This window comes from Theropithecus gelada, chromosome 5 (assembly GCF_003255815.1).
Source record: "Theropithecus gelada isolate Dixy chromosome 5, Tgel_1.0, whole genome shotgun sequence".
In the NCBI taxonomy this organism is placed as follows: Eukaryota; Metazoa; Chordata; class Mammalia; order Primates; family Cercopithecidae; genus Theropithecus; species Theropithecus gelada.
The window spans coordinates 103,696,403-103,723,210 of record NC_037672.1 but is presented as its reverse complement, the minus strand read 5'-3'; the positions used below and the strand labels follow the sequence as shown (position 1 = coordinate 103,723,210).

Sequence of the window (26,808 nt, the reverse complement as noted above, 5' to 3'; positions counted from 1 at the left end):
TTCATATAACACTGACCTAATTGTTGCTCTTGAAGCATACAACTAATTTTGCAACATGTAAATACTTTATAAAGTTTAAAAGAAATGTTTCGTACATATTGAGAACTGTAATGAAAAATAATGTCAGAGGTGATCAGAATTTCTACTTATCTTGAAAATTTAGAGTAGATCTGAGTACTTATACATCTTAAACCTGGTCCCAAATTGTCAAGAATCTGACAGGAAGGCCTTTCTTTATAGCAGAGCTTCTTGTTTTATGGTTGATAAGGGTTTCTGTTTTGTGAAAGGGTTCTCGCTTTCTGAATTTTTGAGCAGTCCAAAAGTTATCTTATAGTTTAGATCAGTGTTATTAAGAGTATTTTGTTTCAGGATACCAATGATGGCATTAGGTTTGTATTTGTTTTACCATTGAATGTTTATATGTGCCTTAGGTTTGCAAAACAAAATATATAGAGCATTTTTCACTTTTGAAGTAGATTAAAAGTAATTAACCACAAAAACCTTTAAAAGTCAGAAACTGTTTAAAATATCCCTACATATACTACTGATAGATATTGCAATAAGAATGTAAGTACCAAAATGTATTAAATTTAAGAAAGATATTTAAGGCATCAAAAGAATATACTTTGAAATAGTAAGAACCATCTGTGAGAAACCAACAGCCAGAATGAGGCTGAATGGGCAATAACTGAATGCATATTCCCCTTGAGAATTGAAACAAGACAAGTATGCCCACTCTCACCACTCCTATTCCACATAGTACTGGAAGTCTTAGCTACAACAATCAGGCAAGATAAAGAAATTAAAGGGATCTGAATAGGAAGAAGAGGAATCAAACTGTCTCTTTTCACAAATGATATAGTTTTGTGCCTGGAAATCCCCATAGCCTCTGCTCAAGAGCTCCTAGATTTGATGAAAACTTTAGCCAAGTTTTAGGATTAAAAAATCAATATATAAAAATCAGTAGCACTTCTGTACACTGTGTCCAAGGTGAGAACCCAATCAAGAATGCAATCTCACTTACAATAGCCAATAAAAAAAGTGCATTACCTAAGAGTACATCTGCCCAAAGGAGGTGAAAGATCTCTACAATGACAACTACAAAACACTGCTTAAAGAAATCATAGATGGCCAGGCACAGTGGCTCACACCTGTAATACCAGCACTTTGGGAGGCTGAGGTGGGCAGATCACAAGGTCAGGAGTTCGAGACCAGCCTGATCAATATGGTGAAACCCCATCTCTACTAAAAATACAAAATTAGCTGGGCGTGGTGGTGTGCGCCTGTAATCCCAGCTACTCAGGAGGCTGAGGCAAGAGAATAGCTTGAACCTGGGAGGCGGAGGTTTCAGTGAGCCAAGATCGCGCCACTGCACTCCAGCCTGGGCGACAGAGTGAGACTCCATCTCAGAAAAGAAAAAAAAAAAAAAAGAAATCCTAGATGATGCAAACAAATGGAAAAATATTCCATACTCATGGATCAGAAGAATCAATGTTGTTAAAATGGACATATTGCCCAAAGCAATTTATAGATTCAGTGCTATTCCTATCAAACTACCAACAACATTTATCACAGAATTAGAAAAAAATATTCTAAAATGTATATGGTACCAAAAAAGACCCCGAATCACTAAAGCAATCCTAAGCAAAAAGGACAAAGCTAGAGACATCACACTACCAAATTTCAAACTCTACTACAAGGATACAGTAAAGAGAACAGCATGATACTGGTACAAAAACAGACACATAGATCAATGGAATGGGTTAGAGAGTCCAGAATTAAGGCCACACACCTACAGCTATCTAATCTTCAACAAAGTTGACAAAAATAAGCAATGAGGAGGGGATTCCCTATTCAGTAAATGGCACTGGGATAGCTAGCAAACCGTATGCGGAAGATTGAAACTGAAGCCCTTCCTTTCATCATATATGAAGATTAACTCGAGAGGGCATAAACATTTAAATATAAGACCACAATAAGAATCCTAGAAGAAAACTGAGGAAACACCATTCTGGACCTGGGCCTTGGGAAAGTATTTATGACTAAGTCCTCAAGAGCAATTGCAACAAAAACAAAAATTGACAAATGGGACCTAATTAAGTTCTTTAAGCTTCTGCACAGCAAAAGAAACTGTCAACAGAGTAAACAGACAACCTACAGAATGGGAGAAAATATTTGCAAACTGTTTATTTGACAAAGGTCTACTATCCAGAGTCTAAAAACAACTTAAACCAACAAGGAAAAAACAAGTGACCCCTTTAAAAATGTAAATAATACATGAACAGACACTTCTCAAAAGAAGACATCTGTGTAGCCAACAAGCATATGAAAAAATTGTTCAACATCACTAATCATTAGAGAAATGCAAATCGAAACCACAATGAGATACTATCTCATACCAGGCAGAATGGCTGTGATTGAAAAACCAACAAATAGCAGATGCTGATGATGTTGCAAAGAAAAGGGAACCCTTATACACTGCCTACAGGAATGTAAACTAGTTCAGCCACTGTCAAAAGCAGTCTGAAGATTTCTCAAAGAACTTAAAACAGAGCTTCTATTCAACCCAGCAATCCCATTACTAGGCATATACCCAAAGGATTATAAATCATTCTGCCATAAGGACACATGCATGTGTATGTTCATCACAATACTGTTCAAAAATAGCAAAGACACAGAATCAACCTAAATGCACATCAATGGTGGACTGCATAAAGAAAATGTGATACATATACACCATGGAATACTACACAGTCATAGTTAAGCCACCAGTCACCAAGCCCTGCCCACATAAAAAACACAAACAAACAAAAAACTTCCAATCTGATTTTTGGTGCTGTTCTTGTAAATATATAGAATCAAAGATCACAAAATCTCTGAGGAAAGCTTCCAATTAAGATTCAAAACAGTACAAACTGAAAAAATAATATATTCAGAAAGATAACTATGAGAAAATTACTATGAAAAAGCAGAACTTTTAAACATAACAATGAAAAATATTTTGCATTGAATATCTGGAAATTGATTTTTTTTTTTGAAAGAGAGAGTCTTGCTCTGTAGCCAGGCTGGAGTACAGTGACATGATCACGGCTTACTGCAGTCTTCGCCTCTCAGGTTCAAGCAATTCTCGTGCCTCAGCCTCCTGAGTAGCTGGGATTACAGGTGAACTCCACAACATTTGGCTAATTTTTGTATTTTTGTTTAGTAGAGACAGGGTTTCACCGTGTTGGCCAGACTGCCGTCAAACTCCTGGCCTCAAGTGATCCTCCTGCCTTGGCCTCCCAAAATGCTAAGATTACAGGCATGAGCCACTGTGCCTGGCCTGGAAATTGAAATTGATATAGAAATGCAATGACGTTTGTGATGAAAATGTGAAATGATAAACTTTAGGAAATCTCACAGAGTGTGGAACAAAAATACACATGGAAAGTAAGAATAAAAAGACAAAATTGTTAGAAATTAAATTCAGGAAGTTCAAGATTCTTCATTATAGAATAGAAGATTTAAAAAGAAACAAATTATCACAAACATCAAAAACATACTTTTTCTGTAACTCAGGGATCCACCAAATGCCCAGCACAATGAAGTATATGCTTAAGTATATCACCATGAAATTTCATAATACAGGGATCCTGAAAGTTAACAGAGATACAGAAAATCATGTACAAATAATCTTAAATCAGAATTTTATCACACTTCTCAGCAGAAGACATTGGAGCTCTACCTTTAATAACCCTGAAGGAAAAAATTCAACCCTAGAATGCTCTACTTGGTCAAACTATCAGTCAAGGGCAGATTAATTATATTCTTTGAAGGTTTTTAAGTAGCTTACCTCCTGTGTACTCTTTCTTTGTAACTGCTGGATAATGTGTTTCATCAAAATGAGAAGTAAATATGAAAGAGTGGTAAATAATGTCTTACCCAAAAAGTTAGGAATCAAATATAGGGGAAAGCCTAAGAGAATTGGATAATGATAAAGAGAAGTTCCAGAACAATAGCTATTCAGTAAATTTCAGAAGCAATTCATAGCCATTAAAGTGAGAGAAGAGTAGGCTCAGGAAAGCTGTCTTTTCCATCTATCCTTGCCCAAATGGTTGTGTTTTATCATATTGAAAATAGTTCAGTATTTCTGAAAGATCTGATACTAATGGGTGCCAATGAAGCAATTAATAGGTTTAGAGAAGTTATTTTACCCAGAATTGCAAAATATCTCATGGAACTGTAATTCAAACCTGGGAAACCATAATCCATGTTTTATTCACAATGCACTGTCTCAATAATTATAATGCAAGGTTAAAAAACAGTAGTGCCATGTAATGAGAGATTACTTTGTAGGAGTAATTGTGCATTTTAATGTACAGTTCACAAAGTACTTTTGCATTATATTTTGATTATGATAATGTGCTTTGGAAGGATTTTAAGATGAGAGGTGACATGAGTCAAGTGAATGGAAAATGAGATATCTGTCAGAACTAACAATCAGGGTAGAATCAGGATGGATGCCAGTACATCGTCAAGATTCATTGTAAACCTTCTATGGTGTTGATGGGATGTCTTGGAAGCAGATACAAATGACTTTTCCAATGCCAGTGATTTAAGGACTGCACTACCCCCTTTGCTCTAGATCACTGACTCAACTTCAAACTTTTACTGGTGACAGATGTGTCAAATTGATTTGAGCCCTGCAAATACAAAATCTATGGACTGAAACCCTTTCCTTTGGAAATTAACCTGTGTTAAGTAGACAGACTTCAGATGGTTGAGTGTTTTCTCTCATTGGCTGCCAAATTTTTATCTTAACTACTTGAATGGAAAGTTTTCTAAAATAAATTGCTCAATCTCTTTCTTCTTAAGCAGGCTAGAGGAACCTGTCTTAAACTGATTTTTCTTCTAGTTTGTGTTTGTATTTTCTTTGTGAAATAACAAGTTGTTATTGTTATAGAGCTTCACTATATTATCCATTGCCCAAATAAACAGGCCCATGTCTCAAAGCTTGTTTCACCCTGTTTTATAGTTTTTATATTAGGAATAACATGTGAGGTGATGAAATCTGACCTCTTTTTGTAGCCATGGAAGTAATGAGCTGTGAAGTTGGCAAACATCACTAAGGAATGCCTAATTGAGTAACTGGTCTTATCAGACTCTCTGATCATATTCCAAATTTAAGTTAGTTAGGAAGTAACAAAAGATGCCTTATAACCTAATAGTAACTTCAGACTTCTACCCTTAGTAACATGCTTAACAAATCACTTAACTTCCTTTTGTCTTAGTTTCTTTATCTTTAGCAGAAATAGAGGATGGGAAGAATAATTACAATACCTGTCTTTAATAATCATTATAAGAATTAAATGGATTAAGTGAAAGTGTACAATACCTGTCACATAATAGATGGTCAGTGTTATCTTCTTTTCCCCTCTTCCAGATTTCTCCACCTTACCACAGCAGATAACTCTAAATGATTACTCATGCACTATCCACAGAATTTAGTTAATGCCTATTTCCTTTTCCCCTTGTAAGCCCTTCATTTCAAAAAGAGGGGAGAAAAAAAGAACTTACCACTTTGTGACATGTGATATATTTTTCTCCACTGCCTGCCTGAGCTGACACTTGGACCTTTACAGAGGAAATGACAATATATGCCATTTGCTACTTTTAGAAATATGGAAAGATAAAAACTCATCAATGCTAAATTCCTTTATCACAGTCAACTTCTTGAATTTCTCCTGCCTTTCTGTGATCTCTCCACTTTCACCATAGAGGACTGGCTAACTTCTCATCAGGACTGTTGGCCTCCTAAGGAGATACAGTCTCATCAAAAACCAAATGATACAGAGTTGTAGTAACCTTTCTATGTATATTACCTCTGCATTAAAGATGCTTAAATTTCAAACATGAGAAACAAAAGGAAATCTAATATGAAAGTGTTTCTATTTTATCTTTTAATCAAGTGCATTTAAATCTTGATGAAACTTTAAAACCTTTCTTCATTTAACTCAAGAAATTATTAAAGAATGGAGAAATGCTGGTTGGGCACAGTGGATGATGCCTGTAATCCTAAAACTTTGGGAGGCAAAGGCAGGTGAATTGCCTGAGGTCAGGAATTCAAGAACAGCCTGGGCAACATGGCGAAACCCCATGTCTACTAAAAATACAAAAAATTAGCCAAGCGTTGCGGCACAGGCCTGTAATTCCAGCTCCTAGGGAGGCTGAGGCACAAGAATTGCTTGAACCTGGGAGGCCAAGGTTGCAGTGAGCCATGATTGCGCCACTGCACTCCAGCCTGGGAGACAGAACAAGACTATCTCAAAAACAGGAAAAAAAAAAAAAGAGAGAGAAATGCTGAATTGAGATTCTGAAAATTTTTTTCTAATTATTTTATATCTTATTTAATGGCAGTAAAACTGTCAGTTCACTTTACTAGAATGCATTCTGAATCACTAATCAACATCTTCTATATCTTTTGTCTACCTGTTCCCAAATTGTACTCTCTCCCCCCACAACTTTCATTTTACATTGGAAAAGTGGAAACATTAATTCAAAATAAATTTGGCAGATTTTTAAATAAGGAGATATGTTATATTCTGTGGCATTTAAATAATGATACTCTGAAATATACAAACATATATATGTATGTATATGTAGATAATTCCAAGTAAAAGATACACATGAAAACATAAGTAGATACATTTACAAATATATGTAAGCAAATTATACCATCATTTCCATCAATCCAATATTTCCATCAATCCAGTCATAAATATGCTGAGTAGTATCTACATTGTTTCTTTACTGATATTTTTTCTAATAACTTATCATCTTAGCCATATTTAGATATATTCACTTAGGAGAGATGCTGTGTGTTACTTTAAAAGAGCAATCTAAATTCTATACATTTGCTTTTTTAAAACGTTTCTATCTAGAAATTGACATTGAACGCTGTGTGAGAGAATCTATCAACCTGTTTTGTTGGACTCCTAAAAGTGCTACTTACAGACAGCATGCTCAACCTCCAAAGCCAACTTCTGACAGCAGTGGAGTCAGAAGTTCGGCACCTTATTTCTCTGCTGAGTGTCCAGATCCTCCAAAGACAGATCTGGTATGTATTTGCGGATTTAGTTTGCAAAGTCTAAAAGGAGATGGATGTTAAAATTAATATACCCTAGTAGCATTATTGCTCTTAATGGTATCATTTATGTCCTTTTAATGTAGCTATTTTCTAACATGTGATTAGATTCATAGAAATATTCCAGAAAACCATTATATCTGTTTGGTTATAGAGTTAAGAAGATTGTTTTGATGTATTCCTCCAGGTAGCAAGTTTTGCTTTTTTTGTATGCATTTGTCATATCTGTTTATATATCAGTTGGTTATATAGTGAGAGATTACAGAAGCAAAGAAAGAATTAAAAAAATAGAAAAAGAGTTGTTAATAGAGCAGGAACTTATTCTTAGTTGACAGAAGAAACAGCATTTTTAAAACTATGCCCATGTAGGTGTTTCAACATTATCATTATTATTAAACACAGTTTATAAATATGGTCAACAAAGCTTTCAGTTATAATAATTCATACATTTCTAATATTCTAATATTATCATAGTATCATAATTATTTCCATGAAATTGAATTTCAGTCAGTATGTATGTATTGCTTTTCAGATATGGCACTTTCTATGATTTTATTTATGTCCCCAAATATATGAGTGCATTCATTTGCACATATTTCCATCACAATCAAATTATATTAAGGTCACTTATAAACATGACCCTGCTTATGATTCAGTACAGAGCAATTTCAATAATTATAATCTCTGCCTCTAGATATATAGATGATAGAGAGGGAAACAGCTAAATGATTATACATATGAAAGATTATAAGACATTTCTAAAATATCCTGAGAGAGAAAAGAATAAGAACCCACACTTATGAATAAATATTTGCATTATAGTTTTCCAAAAGTAGTAGTTTTCTTCTGCCTGCCCGGAAGAAAGTAAGTTCTCAAATACTAGAAATATTCAGCTGAAGATATTACCATGTAATAAATTTTAGTGGGAGAACTCATTTGTCAGTAAATGATAAATGTTGTTCTAGATCAGGGATACCCAACCCCCAGGCCACAGACTGGTACCGGTCACAGGAATCAGGCCACACAGCAGGAGATGAGTGGCAGGCAAGCCAGCAAAGGTTTATCTATATTTACGGCCACTCTCCATTACTCGCATTACCTCCTGAGTGCCGCTTCCTGTCAGATTAGCAGCAGCATTACAGTCTCATAGGAGCAGAAATCCTCTTGTGAACTGCACGTGTGAGGGATCTAGGTTGCACGTTCCTTATGAGAATATAATGCCTGATGATCTGTCACTATCTCCCATCACCCCCAGATGTGACCATCAAGTAGCAGAGAAACAAGCTCAGGGCTCCCACTGATTCTATATTATAAAAAGTCATGTAATTATTTCAGTATATATTACAATGTAATAATAATAGAAATAAGGTGCACAATAAATGTAATATGCCTGAATCATCCCAAAACCGTGTGCCACACCCTGGGTCCATGGAAAAATTGTCTTCCATGAAAACAGTCCCTGGTGCCAAAACAGTTGGGGACCACTGTTCTAGATGACCTGTAAGATAGCTTGAAACTCTGAAATTCAGCAATTCTGAATTTAATAGTTTCTTTAATAGTTTCTTTGTTTCAAATTTTGAATTGTATCCTCTTTGTAACAGAAAAACATTTGTTAAGAAGACTGACTTCTCCATTTTATTGCCTTTGTTCCTTTCACATATGAGTTGCTTTTATTTATGTGGGTTGATTTCTGAGCTCTCTATTCTTTTTCATTGATCTATTTGTCTGTTCTTTTGCCAGTACTACGCTGTTTTGATTTATAATTTGTCTTGAAGCTCAGAAGTGTCAGTCCTCCAACTCTGTTCCTTTTTAATACTGTGTTGGTTATTCTGAGTCTTTGTTTCCAAATAAACTTTAAAATTAGTTTGTTGATACCTACAAAATAACTTGCTGCTATTTTGATTGGGATTATATTGAATCTATGTATCAGTTTGGGAAGAACTCTTGACAATACAAGTTGATTATCTCTTTTCAAATATGCTTGGGACCAAAAGTGCTTTTGGTCCCATTTTATTTGTTTTGATTTTGGAATATTTGCATTATACTTACTGATTGAGCATTCCTAATCCAAAAATACAAAATCCATAATGTTCCAATGAGCATTTCCTTTGACTGTCATCTTGGTATTCAGAATGTTTCTGATTTTGGAACATTTTGGATTATGGATTTTGAGACTAGAGATATTCAACGTTTATTGAGTCTTCCTATCCAGGAAATGGAATATTTTTTCGTTTATCTAGTTGTTGGATTTCTTTCATCAGATTTTTATAGTTTTTCTCATTTAGATTTTATATATATTTTGTTAGACTTATATCTAAGTATTTGATTTTGAGGAATGCTGTTGTAAATGGTATTTTTTATTTCAAATTCCGTTTGTACATTGCAGGTATACAGGAAAGCGTTTGACCTTTTTGTATTAACTTCGCGTCCTGCTACCTTGCTGTAGTTACTTATATTAGCTCCAGTTTTTTGCTCAGTTCCTTCAGATTTTCTACATATATGATCACATTATTTGAAAAATGGACAGTTTAATTTCTTCCTTGCCAATTAGTACACCTCTTATTTTCTTTGCTTGTGTTATTGCGTTAGATATGACATCTAATATAATGTTAAAAATAAATGGTGAGAGGACATCCTTGCCTTGTACCTGGTCTTAGCAGGAAAGCTTCTAGGGTCTCACCAGAAATTATTGTGTGAGCTGTAGGTTTTTGTAGATATTTTTTACAAGTTGAGTAAGTTCTCTTTTATTCCCAATTTGCTGAGAGATTTTTATCATGAATGCATGTTGGATTTTGTAGAATGCGTTTCCTGTATCTATTTATATGATCATGTGAATTTTCTTCTTCAGCTTGTTGGTGCAATGAATTACATTAATTAATTTTCATATGTTAAAACAGCCTTGCATGCCTGGGATAAATTCCACTTGTTCATGGTATATAATTTATTTTATACATCGTTGGATTTGACTTTGATAATATTTTGTTGAGGATTTTGGTATCTATGTTCATGAGAGATATTGTTTTCTTGTAATGTCTTTGTCTAGTTTTAGTATTTAGGGTAATACTGGCCTCATAGAATGAGTTAGGACATACTCATTTTGCTTCTGTCTTCTCAAAGAAATTGTAGATAGGTGGCATAATTTCTTCCTTCAGTCTTTAGTAGAATTCACCAGTGAATCCATCTGGATCTGATACTTTCTGTTTGGAAATGTTCTTAATTATTGATTGAATTTCTTTAATAGATGCAGGCCTATTCAGATTATCTAATTCTTCTCATGTAAATTTTGTCATATTGTGTCTTTCAAGCCATTTTATCAAGGCTATCAAATTTATGGGCATAGAGTGGTTCATAGTATTCCTTTGTTATCATTTTATTGTCTATGGAATCTGTACTGAGATCTCCTCTTTCATTTCTGCTATTTGTAATTTGAATAATCTTTTTTTCTTAGCTGGTTAAAGGCTTATTGATTTTATTCATCTTTGCAAGGAGCCAGCTTTTGGTGTCATTGATCTCTTTGATTTACTGTTTTCAGTTTCATTGATTTCTGCTCTGATTTTTATTTTCCTTCTCACTTTGAATTTAATTTGCTATTCTTTTCTAGTTTCCTAAGGTGGAAGCTTAGATGATTTTAGAACTTCCCTTATTTCTAATATATACATTCAAAGCTATACATTTTCCTCTGAGCATTGTTTTTGCTGCATTCCAAAAATTTTGATGTTGTGTTTTCATTTCCATTTAGTTAATATTTTGACCTATTTATTAATTAAAGGTGTTTTGTTTAGTCTCTAAGTATATTGGTATTTATTCTCTAAGTCTAATAGTTTGTAGCTAATTGAATCAACTGTATATATAGACACATACACATATACATACAGTTCTATATATATAGTTATATATATATATATATACAGTGTGTATATAATATATACACACATACACCCTATATATATGAATAAGTTTATCTCTTTCTTTCCAGTTATTATGTTTCCAATTGTTTATTGTCTATTGCTTTGGACAGAACTTCTAGTTTAAGAGTAGGTAGACTTGCTTGTTCCTGAATTTAATGAAAATGCTTCTAATTTAATCATTAAGTTTGATGTTTTTTATACTCTTTATTGAGACAATTATTGTCCCATCTTTTTTGTATTTCTGAGTGTTTATCATGAAGGTTAAATTTTATCAAATACTTATTTTGTATTAATTTGGGATTATTTCATCTTTCATTGTGATAATGTCTTACATTATTACAATTTCTTATATTTAATGGTCATTACATTTCTGAGATAAAGTCTACTTGTTCACTACCAAAAAGACATACTGGCTATATTTGATTTGCTAGTTTTTTAAAAAAATTTATGCACCTATGTTTATAGATTAGAAAGGTCTATAATTTTCTTTTCCTTTTTGTCCTTGTCAGGCTTTGGTCTTAAGATTATATTACCTATTGGGTACTGTGCTCACTACCTGGCTGACAGGAGTCACCCTAAACCTCAGCATCACACAATATACCCTTGTGACAAACCTGCACATGTACCCCTGAATCTAAAATAAAAGTTGAAATTATTTTTTAAATTTTATTTATTTCTCCTTTTGTCTGCTATTTAATCGTTTTCTATAAAAGGAATTATCTCTTTTATATAAATTGAGGAAACTTGTCTGAAAAAGCACTTCTATAAGTTCATGTTGTTTGAAAAGTATTTCTATTTAGTTAACATGTTTATTTTCTCAAAATTTTTTCTAAAAATACCTATTTTAATTTTTTATGTTTGTAGAATTCTATACATAAAATACTTTTAGTTTGTGTTCTCTTTTATCTGAAATGTTGTCTATATTTTCCATCCTAGTATTGTTTACTTGAAAGTTAAAATGTGTTAGTATAATAGAAAACAGGTACAAAAATAATGTATGCATACTGTAAAAAGAACATTTATTAAAATTAGGATCATCAGAATTCAGGTTCATATTATATATTCTTATGTCTGAGTCAAAAACAAATTTTAAAAGCGGCTTTTATAAATTGAAATAAATTGTACTCTGTTACTAGTAGAATGGAAGTTTAAAAGTGGATATGAGAAGAAAAATCAATTATACTTTTATTTCTGCATGCATCTATTGTATTTATTCCCTGAATCAGAGTTTTATAACAGAGAAAGCATGAGCTTTGCTGTTAGATGGACTTGGTTTCTAATTTCAACCCTGTTCCTTTTTCATTGTATAATCTTGAATAATTCACATAACCTCTCTACTTCCCTATTTGTAATTGTGAACATACTTAAAATAATACCACCCTGGCAGGGTTACTTTAAGAATGATCTACATAAAGCTCCTAATTCAGTGTCTAGTGCATAATAAGCACTCCAAAAGAGTAAAAAACCATTATTACATGTTTAGTAATTAACAGTTAATTTTTTTTACTTTGCAGTCTGCCCAAGAACTTTATAACAGTCTTCTATATTTAAATGATCTGTACAAAGGACATGATGTTCTAGTATTCTGTTTTTCCTCAGCTATGTTACCTCATTACTATCACTTTACATTTAGAAACCACTATAAAAACAGTGCGGAGAGTAAGGATTAGGGAGGCTGGATTTTCAAAGAAGGAATCTTTCTGGCAGTTTTACCTCAGTAAATTCAGTTTAAAATTTCACTTTGACCTTTACTTCTTAGTCTTAATACTATTTTCATCCCTAAACTAAAGAATTGCCAAAAGAATTATTTCATCTAGTGCCAAAGTCTTTCCCATCAGTTTTCTCTTAAATAGCTAAAACTGCTTGAGAATTCTGACTGAAGTTTATTAATTGAAGGAAATAATAAGTAAAGATATGTAATCTTGGTTAATAGAATGAATGTTTTTGAACGGAGTGTATTTTGGAAAAAACTCTAGTTAATCTTTGATTTTTTTAAATGTATTTCTTTTTTAAATTTTAATCACATATTTACAACTGGTATAACTTACATGCAATAGGTAAATAAGCAATAATTATTAAGTTCTTTTTAATACCTCATTATGAATACCTATACTAACCCAAGATTTTATTAAATAAATTTTTTTTATTCACGTGATGCTAACTGCTTGTATATACTATTACCATAAAAATGATAACATTTATTGTATTACCTTCAGTTTATAAGGTATGCTTTCAGTGTAGATTAAACATGAGTTTACTGTAGATAAAATCTTATTTAAAGCACATTTTTATACTTTTGGTTCAAATAGTTTCCAAAATTCAAATATAAATGTCAGTCTACAAAGTTTAATCTCAATAATAACAACACTACTTTTTAGATTTTGAACAGTTTAAAAATAACACCACAGTGCTTTATGATTTTCCGGTACCCAGGTACGTTATTTTATCTGCCCCTAAACAAATCTCTGAGATGTTTTATCCCTATTTTAGATGTAAAGAGATTCAGAAACCTTACTTAATACAAGTTAACTTATAAATTGCCATTATATCAGTACTGTAAATATGTTTTTCACTCTTATTTATTGAAATGTATATATTAATATATATCATATCCTACTGTACACGTGGCTTTTCAAGCATTTTTAAATTTTTCTCTGTTTCTCTAGAAAATACATTAACATATACTTATGCAATCATCTATATACCTACTCTTAAATAAGAAGAAATATTTTTACAGTAAGGACAAGGAAGAGTACAATTATGTATCCTTTTTTTGCTAACATATTGAGAGTAAAATGTTAACCTAAAGGAGAACTAAACACTGCTGAAATTATTTAGAGCAATAGATGCATTGAAAACAAAAAGGTTAGCTTTGCATCCATTCTTTTTACTGGTTCCATTCTTCTGCCATTATCTAATGTTCTATAAGCAATTTTGGAGCCATTATGATAGGCACAATTTCAGTGAAAGATTAAGACTACAAACCCTGGCAACTACATATAAGGGTAAAGTGTATCAGTCCTCTGGAAGTTAAGTAGAAGACATTTAATAGAAAATAATATCTTTTGAAATTTGTTTTTCTGTAGTAATGTATAATCTTATTCTACCATTGGCCCAAAAAATAAGCAAATAAGAATAATAATAATAATAATCCAACATAAGAAAATAAGGGATAGTTAGATTTGGGGATAGGATATCGAAAGACCTTGATTTACTGGATTAAAATATGATTTTTTTCTTTCTATATTCCAAGTGCAAAGAAGGAGAAAGCAAACAAATTCCTAGACAGAAATTGATATGGTTTGACTGTGTTCCCATCCAAAGTCTGATTTTGAATTGTAGTAATTCCCATGTGTCAAGGGCAGGACCAGGTAGAGTAATTGAATAATAGGGGCAGTTTCCCCCATACTGTTTTCGTAATAGTGAATGAGTTCTCATAAGAGCTGATGGTTTTCTGATGGACTTCCCCCTTTGCTTGGCTCTCATTCTCTTTCTTGCCACCATGTAAAGAAGCACATGTTTGCTTCCCATTCTACCATGATTGTAAGTTTCCTGAAACCTGCCAAGCCATGCTGAACTGTGAAACGTCTTTCCTTTATAAATTACCCAGTTTGGGGTATGTCTTTATTACAGTATGAGAACAAACTAATATATTAAATTGGTACTGGTAGAGTTAGTTGGGTGCTGCTGTAAGGATACCGAAAATGTGGAAGTGATTTTGGAGCTGGGTAACAGGCAGAGGTTGGAACAGTTTCAAGGGCTCAGAATAAACATGAAAATGTGGGAAAATGTGGAGCTTCCTAGAGACTTGGAATCCTCAGAAGACAGGCAGATGTGGGAAAGCTTGGAACTCCCTAGAGACTTGTTGAATGGCTTTGACCAAAATGCTGATAGTGATATGGACAATGAAGTCCAGGCTGAGATGGTCTCAGATGGAGATGAGGAGCTTTTTGGGAACTGGAGTAAAGGTCACGCTTGCTATGCTTTAGCAAAGAGACTGGCAACATTTTGCCCCTGCCCTAGAAATATGTGAAACTTTGAACTTGAGAGAGATGATTTAGGGTATCTGGCAGAACAAATTTCCAAGTGGCAAAGTGTCCAAGAGGAAGCAGACCATAAGAGTTTGGAAAATTTGCAACCTGATGATGTGAAGAAAAGAAAAACCCATTTCCTGAGGAGAAATTCAAGCCAACTGCAGACATTTGCATAAGTAATGAGGAGCCAAATGGTAATCACCAAAACAATGGGGAAAATGTTTCCAGGGCATGTCAGAGACCTTCACAGCAGGTCTCCCATCATAGGCCTGGATGCATAGGACAGAAAAAATGGTTTCCTAGGCTGCTGCTACTCTGTGCAGTGTCAGAACATGGTCTCCTGTATCCCAGTGACTTCAGCTTTGGCTGTGGCTAAAAGAGGCCAAGGCACAGCTCAGACCCTTGCTTCAAAGGGTGCAAACCCTAAGTCTTGCAGTTTCCCATATGGTGTTTGGCCTGTCGCATAGAAGTCAAGAATTGAGGTTTGAGAACCTCCACCTACATTTCAGAGGATGTATGGAAATGCCTGGATATCCAGGCAGAAGTTTGCTGGAGGGGTAGAGCCCTAATGGAGAACCTCTGATAGGGCAATGCAGAAGGGAAATGTTGGGTCAGAACTCCCACACAGAGTCCCTGGTGCACTGCCTAGTGGAGCAGTGAGAAGAGGGCCACTGTCCTCCAGACCTCAGAATGGTAGATCCACCAACAGCTTGCACTATACATCTGGAAAAGCTGCAGACAGTCAACACCATCCTATGAAAGCAATGGAAAGTGGGGCTGTATCTTGCAAAACCACAGGGGTAGAGCTGCCCAAGGCTGTGGGTGCCCACCTCTTGCATCATCATGACCTGGATGTGTGACATGAAGTCAAGAGAGATCACTTTGGAGCTTTAAGATTTGGCTACCCCACTGAATTTCAGACTTGTATGAGGCCTGTAGCCTGTTTGTTTTGGCCAATTTCTCCCATTTGAAATGTGTATATTTTTCTATTGCCTATACCCCCATTGTGTCTAGGAGGTAACTAACTTGCTTTTGACTTTACAGTCTCATAGGTAGAAGGGACTTGCCTTGTCTCGGATGAGACTTTGGACTGTGGACTTTTGAGTTAATCCTGAAATAAGGCTTTGGGGGACTGTAGAAAAGTGTGACTGTGGTTTGAAATGTGAAGACATGAGATTTGGGAGTGGCTGGGATGGAAACATGTAATCTAACTTTTAAATAAATGGAATCATAGCATTTGTATTGTTTCATGCTTCATATTTGCATCTTACAGTTACCATGTCTTACAGTTTTTAGCTCCAGCCTAAACTTCTCTTCTCTTCTCTCTTTTTTTGCTTAGCAATGTCTTGAAAGTCTTATGCACACACACACAGACACACACACACACACACACACACGTACACAAACACCTAATTCTGGTTAATAAGCTGCAAACCATTCCTTGGTACAGAAATGTTATTGTGGTACTAATACTATTATCTGTATACCTCAAATGCAAATAGCTAAGTTAATAATGTCTCCTCAGTTTACAACACATTACAATTATTGGACTGGGTCAGACACTTTCTCCTATTTCCTTTTACTTCTTTCTTTCCGCCCTGACCCTCACTCCTTGGTCTCTCCGCAAAATCATTTATAAAACAGTGGTTTGCGAATGTTGGTGTATATTAGCCTCTCCAGGAAAGCTAAGAAAAAATGAGGCCACTCTTTGTTTAAAGGATAGACCCTGAGCCTTTGTGTTTTTAGCTTGTTCTCCATGAATTCTAATACTGATTGCTCTAGTATAGTTTATATAGGTTTCTGAATATGTGCAAACCCTTTTAAGTTAAATATATATGCATTTATGTGTGTTTGTAGGGATCTTGCCTAATTTTTTATTGTGATAAAAATGCACATAACATAAAATTTACCACCTTAACCATTTTAAGTGTACAGTTCATTGATATTAAATACATTCGTAATGTGCAACCATCACCACCATCTATCTGCATAACTCTTTTCATCTTGTAAAACTGCACCTCAACCCATCCCATAGTAATTTCTTATTCTCCCCTCCTCTCCACAACCACAATTCTACTTCTATCTCTATGGTTTTGACTACTCTAAGTACCTCACAGAGTTGGAATCATATAGTTTTGGTCAGAATTTTTTTTTCTTCTTAAGGCTAAGTAATATCCATTGTGTATGTATACCATATTTTGTTTATCCATTCATTCATCAGTGGACACTTGAGTTGCTCCCACATTTTAGCAATTGTAAACAATGCTGCTATGAACATGGGTGTATAAATATCTCTTCAAGATTCTGGTTTCAGTTCTTTTTGGCATATATCCAAAAGTGGAATTTCGGGATCTTTAGTATTTTGAGGAACTGCCATACTGTTTTCTACAGCAGCTATATCAGTTTACATTTTTACCAACAGTGTGCAAGGGTTGGTTTCAGTTTCTTCTGAAACTTGCCAACACTTTTCTGTTTTGATTTTTTTTTCTTTCTTCTTTTTTTTTTAAATAATAAATGTTAAGTGGAATCTCATTGTAGTTTTGATTTATATTTCCCTAATGATTAGTGATAGTGAGCATCTTTTCATGTACTTCTTAGCCATTTGTATATCTTCTCTGGAGAAATGCCCTTGAGTTGTTTCTTTTTTTGTTGAGTTTTAGGAGTTTTCTATATATCCTCGATATTATTCTCATATTAAATATATGATTTGCAAATATTTTGTTTCATTCTGTGGGTTGCCGCTTTACTCTGTTCAGTGTCTTTTGATGCACAAAATATTTTATTTCACAAAGTTCAATTTGACTATTTTTTTCTGTGTTACCTAGGGCTTTGGTGTCATCTCCTAGAAATCAAGTGCCAACTCCAGTATCATGAAGCTTTTGCCCTATGTTTTCTTCTAAGAGTCTTACAGTTTTGGGCCATACATTTCAGTCTTATTGATTTTGATTTAATTTTTGTACATGTTATTAGGTGAGAATTCAGCTTCATTCTTTTGCATGGGGATATACAGTTTTTCCAGAAACATCTGCTAACAAGTCTGTCCTTTACCCCACTAAATGGTCTTAGCCACCCTTCTCAGAACTTATTTGACCATTTATAAGAGGGTTTATTTTTGGCTCTAGTCTATTGGTCTATATGTCTGTCTGCCTTTATGCCAGTATCATCCTGTTTTCATTACAGTAGTTTTGAAATAAGTTTTGAAATCAGGAATTCTGAGTCTTCTGGCTTTGTTCTTTTTTTTTGTTTTTCAAGATTGTTTTGTCTATTTTGAGTCTCTTGAGATTCCATATGAATTTTGGAATAGATTTTTCTATTTCTACTAAAAACATCATTAGTGTTTTGATAAGGATGTATTGAATCTGTAGGTGGCTTTGAGTAGTATTGATATCTTAACAGTATATCTTTCAATCCATGAACGTGGCTTGTGTTTTCATTTATTCATGTCTTTCTAAATTTCTTGCAGCATTCTTTTGTTGTTTTCATTGCACAAGTCTTTCACCTCCCTGGTTAATTCCTAAGTATTTTATTATTTTTGATGCTACTATAAATCAAATTGTCTTCATTAATTCCTTTTCTGATTGTTCATTGTTAGTATATAGAATACAAATGATTTTTATCTGTTTTTTTCTCTATCCTGCTACTTTGTTGAACTCCATTATTAGAACTAATCTTTAAGGTATTTTTTATATATAAGATCATATCATCTGCAAACAGATAATTTACTTACTTTTCAATGGATGGCTTTTCTTTTTCTTGCCTAATTTCTCCAGCTAGGACTTCCAGTACTATGTTGAAAATACATCCCAAAAGCAGACATCCTTGTTTATTCATTACGTCAGAGGAAAAGCTCTCAGCCTTTCACCATTGAGCATGTTTGCTGTGGGTTTTTCATATATGATTTTTATTGTGTTGAGGAACTTTCCTTCCATTCCTAGTTATTAAGTGTTTTTATCATGAAAGGGTGTTTGATTTTGTCTTTTTTTGGCATCAGTCTAGATGCTAATGTGTGCGTGTTTTTTTTTTTCTCTCTCTCTCCATTCTGTTAATGTAATGTATCATATGGATTGATTTTCCTGTGATTAAACATCCTTGCATTCTAGGAATAAATCCCAATTGATCATGCTATATAATTTTAATATGCTTTTGAATTTGGTTTGCTACTATTTTGTTGAAGATTGTTGTTTCCATATTCATAAGGGACATTTGTCTTTAGTATTCCCTTTCTGTAGTGTCTTTGTATGGCTTTGGAATCAGGGTAATGCTGGCCTTATACAATCAGTTAGGAAGTATTCCATCCTCTTCAGCTTTTTAGAAAAGTTTGAGAAGGATTTGTGTTCTTTAGATGCTTGGTAGAATTTACCAATTAAGCCATTAGGTACAGGACTTTTCTTTCTTAGGAGATTTTTTATTACTGATTCAATTTCCCTGTTAGTACTAGATCTAGTTAGATTTTCTATCTCTATGATTTTAGTCTTGGTAAGCTTTGTGTTTCTAGGAACTTATCTACTTCTTCTAGGTTAGTGGCTTCATTTTTGACTCCTGCCTTATCTTCCAAATTTAATCAATCAAAAACTTTTGTTTATTAATCTGTATACTTCTCTCCAATTCTGCTGACAATATTTTACTCATGTTCACCATGATTACAGGCATGTGCTACCATACCTGATTAATTTTATATTTTTAGTAGAAGCGGATTTCACCATGTTGGCCAGGCTGGTCTCGAACTCCTGACCTCAGGTGATCCACCCACCTCAGCCTCCCAAAGTGCTGGGATTACAGGCATAAGCCACCACGCCCGGCCTGTTCTACAATTTTCTGACTGGTCTCTCTGCATCCATTCTTATTTATATTTAATCCATTTTTTAGACTTCAGCTACCATAATCTTTTTTAATCAAAATGTTTACCAAGACTCTTATGATTATCCTGACAATAAAATTCAAACTTCTAACATGGTCTAAAAGTCCCAATATAATATTTCCCTTGACAACCTTACCAAGATTTTCTGTCAGTATTGTTCCCTCTCATTTTTCTGTGCTGTAGCACAGAAATTAGATTTCACTCAGTTTTAGAAATGCCCTATACATACTTCTGCTGTAAGGCCTCTATGTCTGCCTTCATTTTCTTTTTTAACATAAATTCCTAAAGATCAAGAACTGTATCATAGATTCTTAAATAAAATGATAGGGAGGGGGCAAAGTAAGATGGCCAAATTGAAGCCTTCACCAAGCATGCCTTCTGCACAGAAAGCACCTTCATAAGAACCAAAAACTAGATGAGCACCCACAGTACCTGGTTTTAACTTCATGTCACTGAAAAAGGCACTGAGGAGGGTAGAAATAGTCTTGAATCACCAGTGCCACCCCTCGCCCACCCCCCAGCAGGAATTGTGACATTGCATTGAACTCAGTGGTACCCTGTTACAGCAGAATGCAAAACCAGGCTGCACTTAGCTAATGCCCACCCATAGAGGAGATATTTAAACCAACTCTAGTCAGAGGGGAATTGCCCATTCCAGTGGTCCAAACTTCAGTTCTGGCAAGCCTTATCACCCTGGGCTAAAGTGCTCTGGGGCTCTAAATAAACTTCAAAGGCAGTCTAGGCCACAGGGACTGCAACTCCTAGGGGAGTCCTAGTGTTTACTGAGATTAAGGTGAGTGGACTAAGGAGGCACGTAATCTGTTGAGACACAGCCAGAGTGGCTAAGAGAGTGCTTGCACCACCCCTACTCCAAACCCAGGCTGCACAGCACATGGGGCTCCAAAATAGACACCTTCCTTCCACTTAAGGAGAGGAGGGAGAATAAAGAGGTCTCTGCCTTACATCTTGGAAACCAGTTCATCCACGTAAGGATAGAATACCAGTCAGAGTTATGAAGTCCCCTTTCCAGGACCTAGCTCCTAGACATTTCTAGACACAGCCTGGGCCAGAAGGGAACCTACTGCCTTGAAGGGAAAGACTCAATTCTAGCAGGACCCATCAACTACTGAATAAAGTGCCCTTGGGCCCTGAATAACCAGTAGCAATATCCAGCTAGTATGCCACTCTGAGACTTGCTGGCTTCAGGTGAAACTCAGCACCTTACTAGCTATGGTGGCTATGGGGAGAGATTCCTTATGATTGAGAAAATCAGAAGGAAAAGTAAGGGGAGCTTTTTCTTATACCTTAAGTACCAACTCAGCCACAGGGAAGTAGAGCACCAAGCAGGTTCTTGTGGCCCCCAGTTCCAGGACTTGGCTCTTGGACAGCATTTCTGGACCTGCCATGGGCCAAAAGGAAACCACTGAAGAGTGAGTCCCAGGCCAGGCAGCATTCACCACAAGCTCAATGAAGAGCTCTTGAGCCTTAAGAGGACATCAGCAGTAGCCCAGCAGTACTGTCCACGGGTTTGTGGTGGTGGTCATGGGGTGAGGCCCCTCTGCCTATGGAAAGGGGAGGGAAGAGTGGGAAATACTGTGTCTCATGATTTGAGTGCCAGGTTAGCCACAGTACAGTAGAACACTAGGCACACTTCTAAGGTTTTTGACTCAAGTCCCTGGCTCGCAGATGGCACCTCTGGACCTGCCTGGAGGAACTTGTGCCCTGAAGGGAAAGAAAAATCCTGGCTGACTTTACCACCTAATGATTGTACAGTCCCAGGACCTTGAGTGAACACAGGCAGTAGCCAGATAGTAGTTATGACAGCAGGCCTTGGGTGAAACCCAGTGCTATGCTGGCTTTCAGTCTGATTCAATGCAGTACCAGTGGTGGTGGCCACAAAGGTGCTTGTATCACCCCACCCCAAGCTCCAGGTGGCTCAGAATAGAGAGAAAGAGGCTCTATTTTTTTTTAGGAGAAAGTAAGGGAAAAGAACAACACTATCTGCAGAGAATTCTGGATCTTATCCAAGACCATCAATGCAGTACCTCTACAAGTCTGCAAGAACAATAGTGTTACTGGATTTGGGGTATCCACTAATACAGATATAGCTTAGATCACAACACTCAAGTCTTCTGAGTACCTGAAAAGCCTTCCAGGAAATACAGAATCAAATTAGCCCAGACCGTGAAGACTATAAATACCTAACTCTTCAATATCCAGACACAGATGAACATCCACACATATTACAACCATCCAGGAAAGCATGACCTCACTTAATGAACTAAATAAGCCACCTGGGACTAATCCTGGAGAAACGGAGATATGTGACCTTTCAGACTTGAAATTCAAACTAGCTGTTTTAGGAAACTCAAAGAAATTCAAGATGACGCAGAGAAGGAATTCAGAATTCTACCAGATAAATTTCATAAAGAGATTGAAATAATTAAAGAGAAACAAGCAGAAATTCTATACTTGAAAAAGTACAATTGGCATACTGAAGAATGCATCACAGTCCTTTAATAGAATGGATCAAGCAGAAGGAGTTAGTGAGCTTGAAGACAGGCTATTTGAAAATATACAGTCAGAGGAGACAAAGGAAAAAAGAATAAAAAACAATGAGGCATAGCTATAGGATCTAGGAAATAGCTTCGAAAGGTCAAATCTAAGAGTTATTGGACTTAAAGAGGAGAAGGAAACACAGATAGGGATAGAAAGTTATTATCCCTTTGAATAAAATGGATATTAATGAGTGATAATTATTACAGAGAACTTCCCAAACCTGGAGAAAGATATCAGTATTCAAGTACAAGAAGGTTATAGAACATCTAGCACATTTAATCGAAAGAAGACTACCTCAAGGCATTTAATAAACTCTGAAAGGTCAAAGATAAAGCAAGGATCCTAAAAGCAGGATAAAACAAACAAATAATATACAATGGAACTCTTATGTGTCTGGCAGCAGACTTTTCAGTGGAAACCTTACAGATCATGAGAAAGTGACATGACATATTTAAAGTGTTGAAGGAAAAAAAAAAAATTTACCCTAGAGAGTGTATCCTCCAAAAATGTCATTAAAACATGAATGAGAAATAAAAGTTCCCAAACAGAGGGTTTTCATCAATACCAGACCTGTCCTACAAGTGCTAAAGGCAGTACTTCAAAAAGAAAGAAAAGATTTTTAATGAGTAATAGAAGATTATCTGTTTTTTGGTTAAAAAAACAAATTCACTGGTAATAGTATGCAGAAAAACACAGAATATTATCACACTGTGACTCTGATGTGTAAACTAATACTAACTAGAAAGACAAAATGATGACCCAATCACAAATAATGTATTTGCCCATTCTCAAACTGCTATAACTATAACAAAATACCTGAGACTGGGTAATTTATAAAGAAAAGAAATTTAATTGACTCACAGTTCCACTGTACAGGAAGCAAGGCAGCATCTGCCTGCCTTTGGGGAGGCCTCAGGGAAATTTTTCTCATGGCAGAAGGCAAAGTGGTAGCAGGCATCTTACATGGCAGGAGCAGGAATGAGAGAGAGAGGGGAGATGCTACACACTTTACACAAGAACTCACTGTTGCAATGATAACACCAAGGAGGGTGATGTTAAGCCATGAGAAACCTCTCCCATGATCCAATTACCTACCACCAGGCCCCACCTCCAATATTGAGAATTACAATTTGACATGAGATTTGGGTGGAGACACATCCAAATCATGTCAGATAATAACTACAACATTTCAAGACATTGACAGTACTTTAAGATATAAACAGGAAAAACAAAAATCTAAAAAGTAGGGGAACTAAGTGTAGAGTTTTAATTTTCTTTTTGCTTGTTCATTTGTTTTATGCAAATAGTGTTAATATTATCAGCTTAAAATAATGGATTATAAGATATTATTTGAAAGCCTCATGGTAACCTCAAATCAAAAAAACACACAACAGATCCATAAAAAAATAAAAAGCAAGAAATTAAATTATATCACCATAGAAAATCACCTTCACTAAAAGGAAGACAGGAAGGAAGGAAAGAAGGAAGAGAATATCTCAAAACAACAAAAATCAAATAACAAAATGGCAGGGGTAAGTTATTATCAATAATATTGAAAGTAAATGGAATAAACTCCTTAATGAAAAGATATTAGAATGGCTGAATGGGTTAAAAAAGCAAGACCTAATGATCTGTTTGTTACCTACAAGAAACACACTTCACCTATAAAGACATATGTTGACTAAGAATAAGGGGATGGAAAAAGGTATTGCATGCCAATGGAAACCAAAAAAGAGCTGGAGTAGCTATATTTACATCAGACAAAATAGAATTAAAATAAAAAAAAACTCTAAGAAAAGACAAAGGTCATTATATGATGGTAAATGGGTCAGTTCAGCAAGGGGATATATAAGCACTGTAAACATATATGCACTCAGTACTGGAGTACCCAAGTTATTAGCGCTAGAGAGATGGAACCCATACAATAAAACCTGGAGACTTCAACAGTCTTGTTTCAGCACTGGATACATCTTCCAGACAGAAAATCATCAAAGAAACACTGAACTTAACCTGCATTATAGACAAAATGGACCAAATTTACAGATCATTTCATTCAATAGCCACAGAATACATATTAATTTCCTCATCACATGAATTATTCTGAGGGAGACCATATGTTATCTATCCAGAGACAGACTATATCTGTAAGACAAAACAAGTCTTAAAACATTCAGAAAATTGAAATAATATCAAGCATCTTCTCTCACCACATGGAATAAAACTACAAATCAATTACAAGAGAAATTTATGCAAACACATGGAAACTAAACATCATGCTCCTCAATGACCAGTAGGTCAATGAAGAAATCAAGAAGGAAATTGAAAATTATTTGGAAATGAATTATAATGACGACACCACATAAAACCTATGAAGTACAGCAAAAACAGTACTGAGGGAACATAATAGCTATAAGTGCCTACATCAAAAAAGAAGAAAAACATCAAATAACCTAATGATGCATCTTAAAGAATTAGTAAAATGACGAGTTGATGGGTGCAGCACACCAACATGGCACAAGTATACATATGTAACAAACCTGCACGTTATGCACATGTACCCTAGAACTTAAAGTATAATAATAATAATAAAATAAGTATGTGAAAAAAAAAGAAATACAAAAGCTGAGAAAGTAAAATATATTCAAAGATACAATTCTATTGTAAAATGATCAGCACAAGTTAGATTAAATGCAAACCTTAGTGCTTCACTAGGATTTCCCGTCTCAATAATTTGTCTTTAAGTGAAGAGGTTTGCTGTGTTTTCAGTATTGGCCATTCATGTCATGTTTTAAAACATTCTTATAGGCTGGATGCGGAGGCTCCTGCCTGTAATCCCGGCACTTTGGGTGGCCGAGGCAGGTGGATCACCTGAGGTCAGGAGTTTAAGACCAGCTTGGGCAACATGGTGAAACCCCATCTGTACTTAAGAAAATACATATATATACAAAAATTGGCTGGGCATGGCGGCAAGCACCTGTGATCCCAGCTACTCGGGAGGCTGAGGCACAAGAATCGCTTGAACCCTAGTGGCGGAGGTTCCAGTGAGCCGAAATCGCGCCACTGCACTCAGGCCTGGGCGACAGAGCGAGATTCCGTCTGAAAAAAAAAAAAAAAAATGAAATAAAATAAAACATTCTTATCACTGATTATACAGAGAATTGTGTTTTAAAAGTATTAGTAGCAAGAAGTTAATGCCCATGTTAATTTCCTTTCTACTAAACAACTGTGCTTTCCCCAAGGTCTCTAAAGTGAAAAAAAAAAAAAAAAAAAAGTGAGCAAACCAAACCCAAAATTACTAGAAGAAAAGAATAAGGAGCAGAGCAAAAATAAATTAATTTGAAATGAAGAAAACGATACAGAAGATTAATGAAACAAAGAGTTGGTTTTTTGAAAAGTTAAACAAAATTAACAAACATTTAGCCAGACTAACCAAAAAACGAGAAGATACAAGTAGAGATTACAAAGGAGACATTACTACTGATACTGCAAAAATTCAAAGGATTAGCAGCTGCTGCGAGCAACTATATGCCAATAAATTGGAAAATCTAAAAGAGGTGAACAAATGCCTAGATACATACAATCTACCAAGATTGAACCATGATGAAGTCCAAAATCTGAATAGATCAGGAACAAGTAATGAGAGTGAAGCTATGATAAAAATTCTACCTGCAAAGAATGACAGGACCCAATGGCCTCACATCTTAATTCTATCAAACATTTAAAGAGAATGTGTACCAATTCTTTTCAGACTATTCTGAAAAATAGAGGAGGAAATATTTCCAAACTTATTCTTCAGGGCCAATATTACCCTGATACCAAAACCAGATAAAGACAAATCAAAAAAATAATAATAATAAATTGAAATCCCCTGAAAAGGATCCACCATTCTAAATGCCTTTCAGAACATTTGTGATTCATGGAAGATCACAACATCAGTATGCAAAAGAGTTTGTAAGAAGTTGATTCCAACCCTCATTGATAACTTTAAGGAGTTCAAGACTTCACTGAGATAGTAATTGCAGATGTGGTAGAAATAGAGAACTAGAATTAGAAGTGGAATGTGAGATGTGACTGAGTAGCTGTAATCTCATGGTAAAACTTGAATGGATGAGGAGTTGCTTCTTATGAATAAGCAAAACAAGCTTCTACTGGTGAAGATGCTGTGAGCATTGTTGGAATGATAACAGTGCATTTAGAATATTATGTAAACTTATTTGATAAAACAACAGCAAGGTTTGAGAGGAGTGCATATGGAGAGAAGTTCTGTTGTGGGTGAAATGCTATCAAATGGCATTGCATGCTACAGAAAAATCTTTTGTGAAAGGA

General features: G+C 35.1%; 1 protein-coding gene across 4 annotated transcripts in view; it reads left to right on the top strand.

The window, feature by feature from the left end:
- TBCK (TBC1 domain containing kinase) overlaps positions 1–26,808 on the top strand; it is a 233,478-nt gene that overhangs the window by 121,084 nt on the left and 85,586 nt on the right. For all 4 annotated transcript variants that reach the window (XM_025384912.1, XM_025384916.1, XM_025384915.1 and 1 more), the window contains one exon: positions 6,921–7,096. In XM_025384912.1, the coding sequence (XP_025240697.1) occupies positions 6,921–7,096 (176 nt within the window). The remainder of the gene's footprint in view (positions 1–6,920; positions 7,097–26,808) is intronic.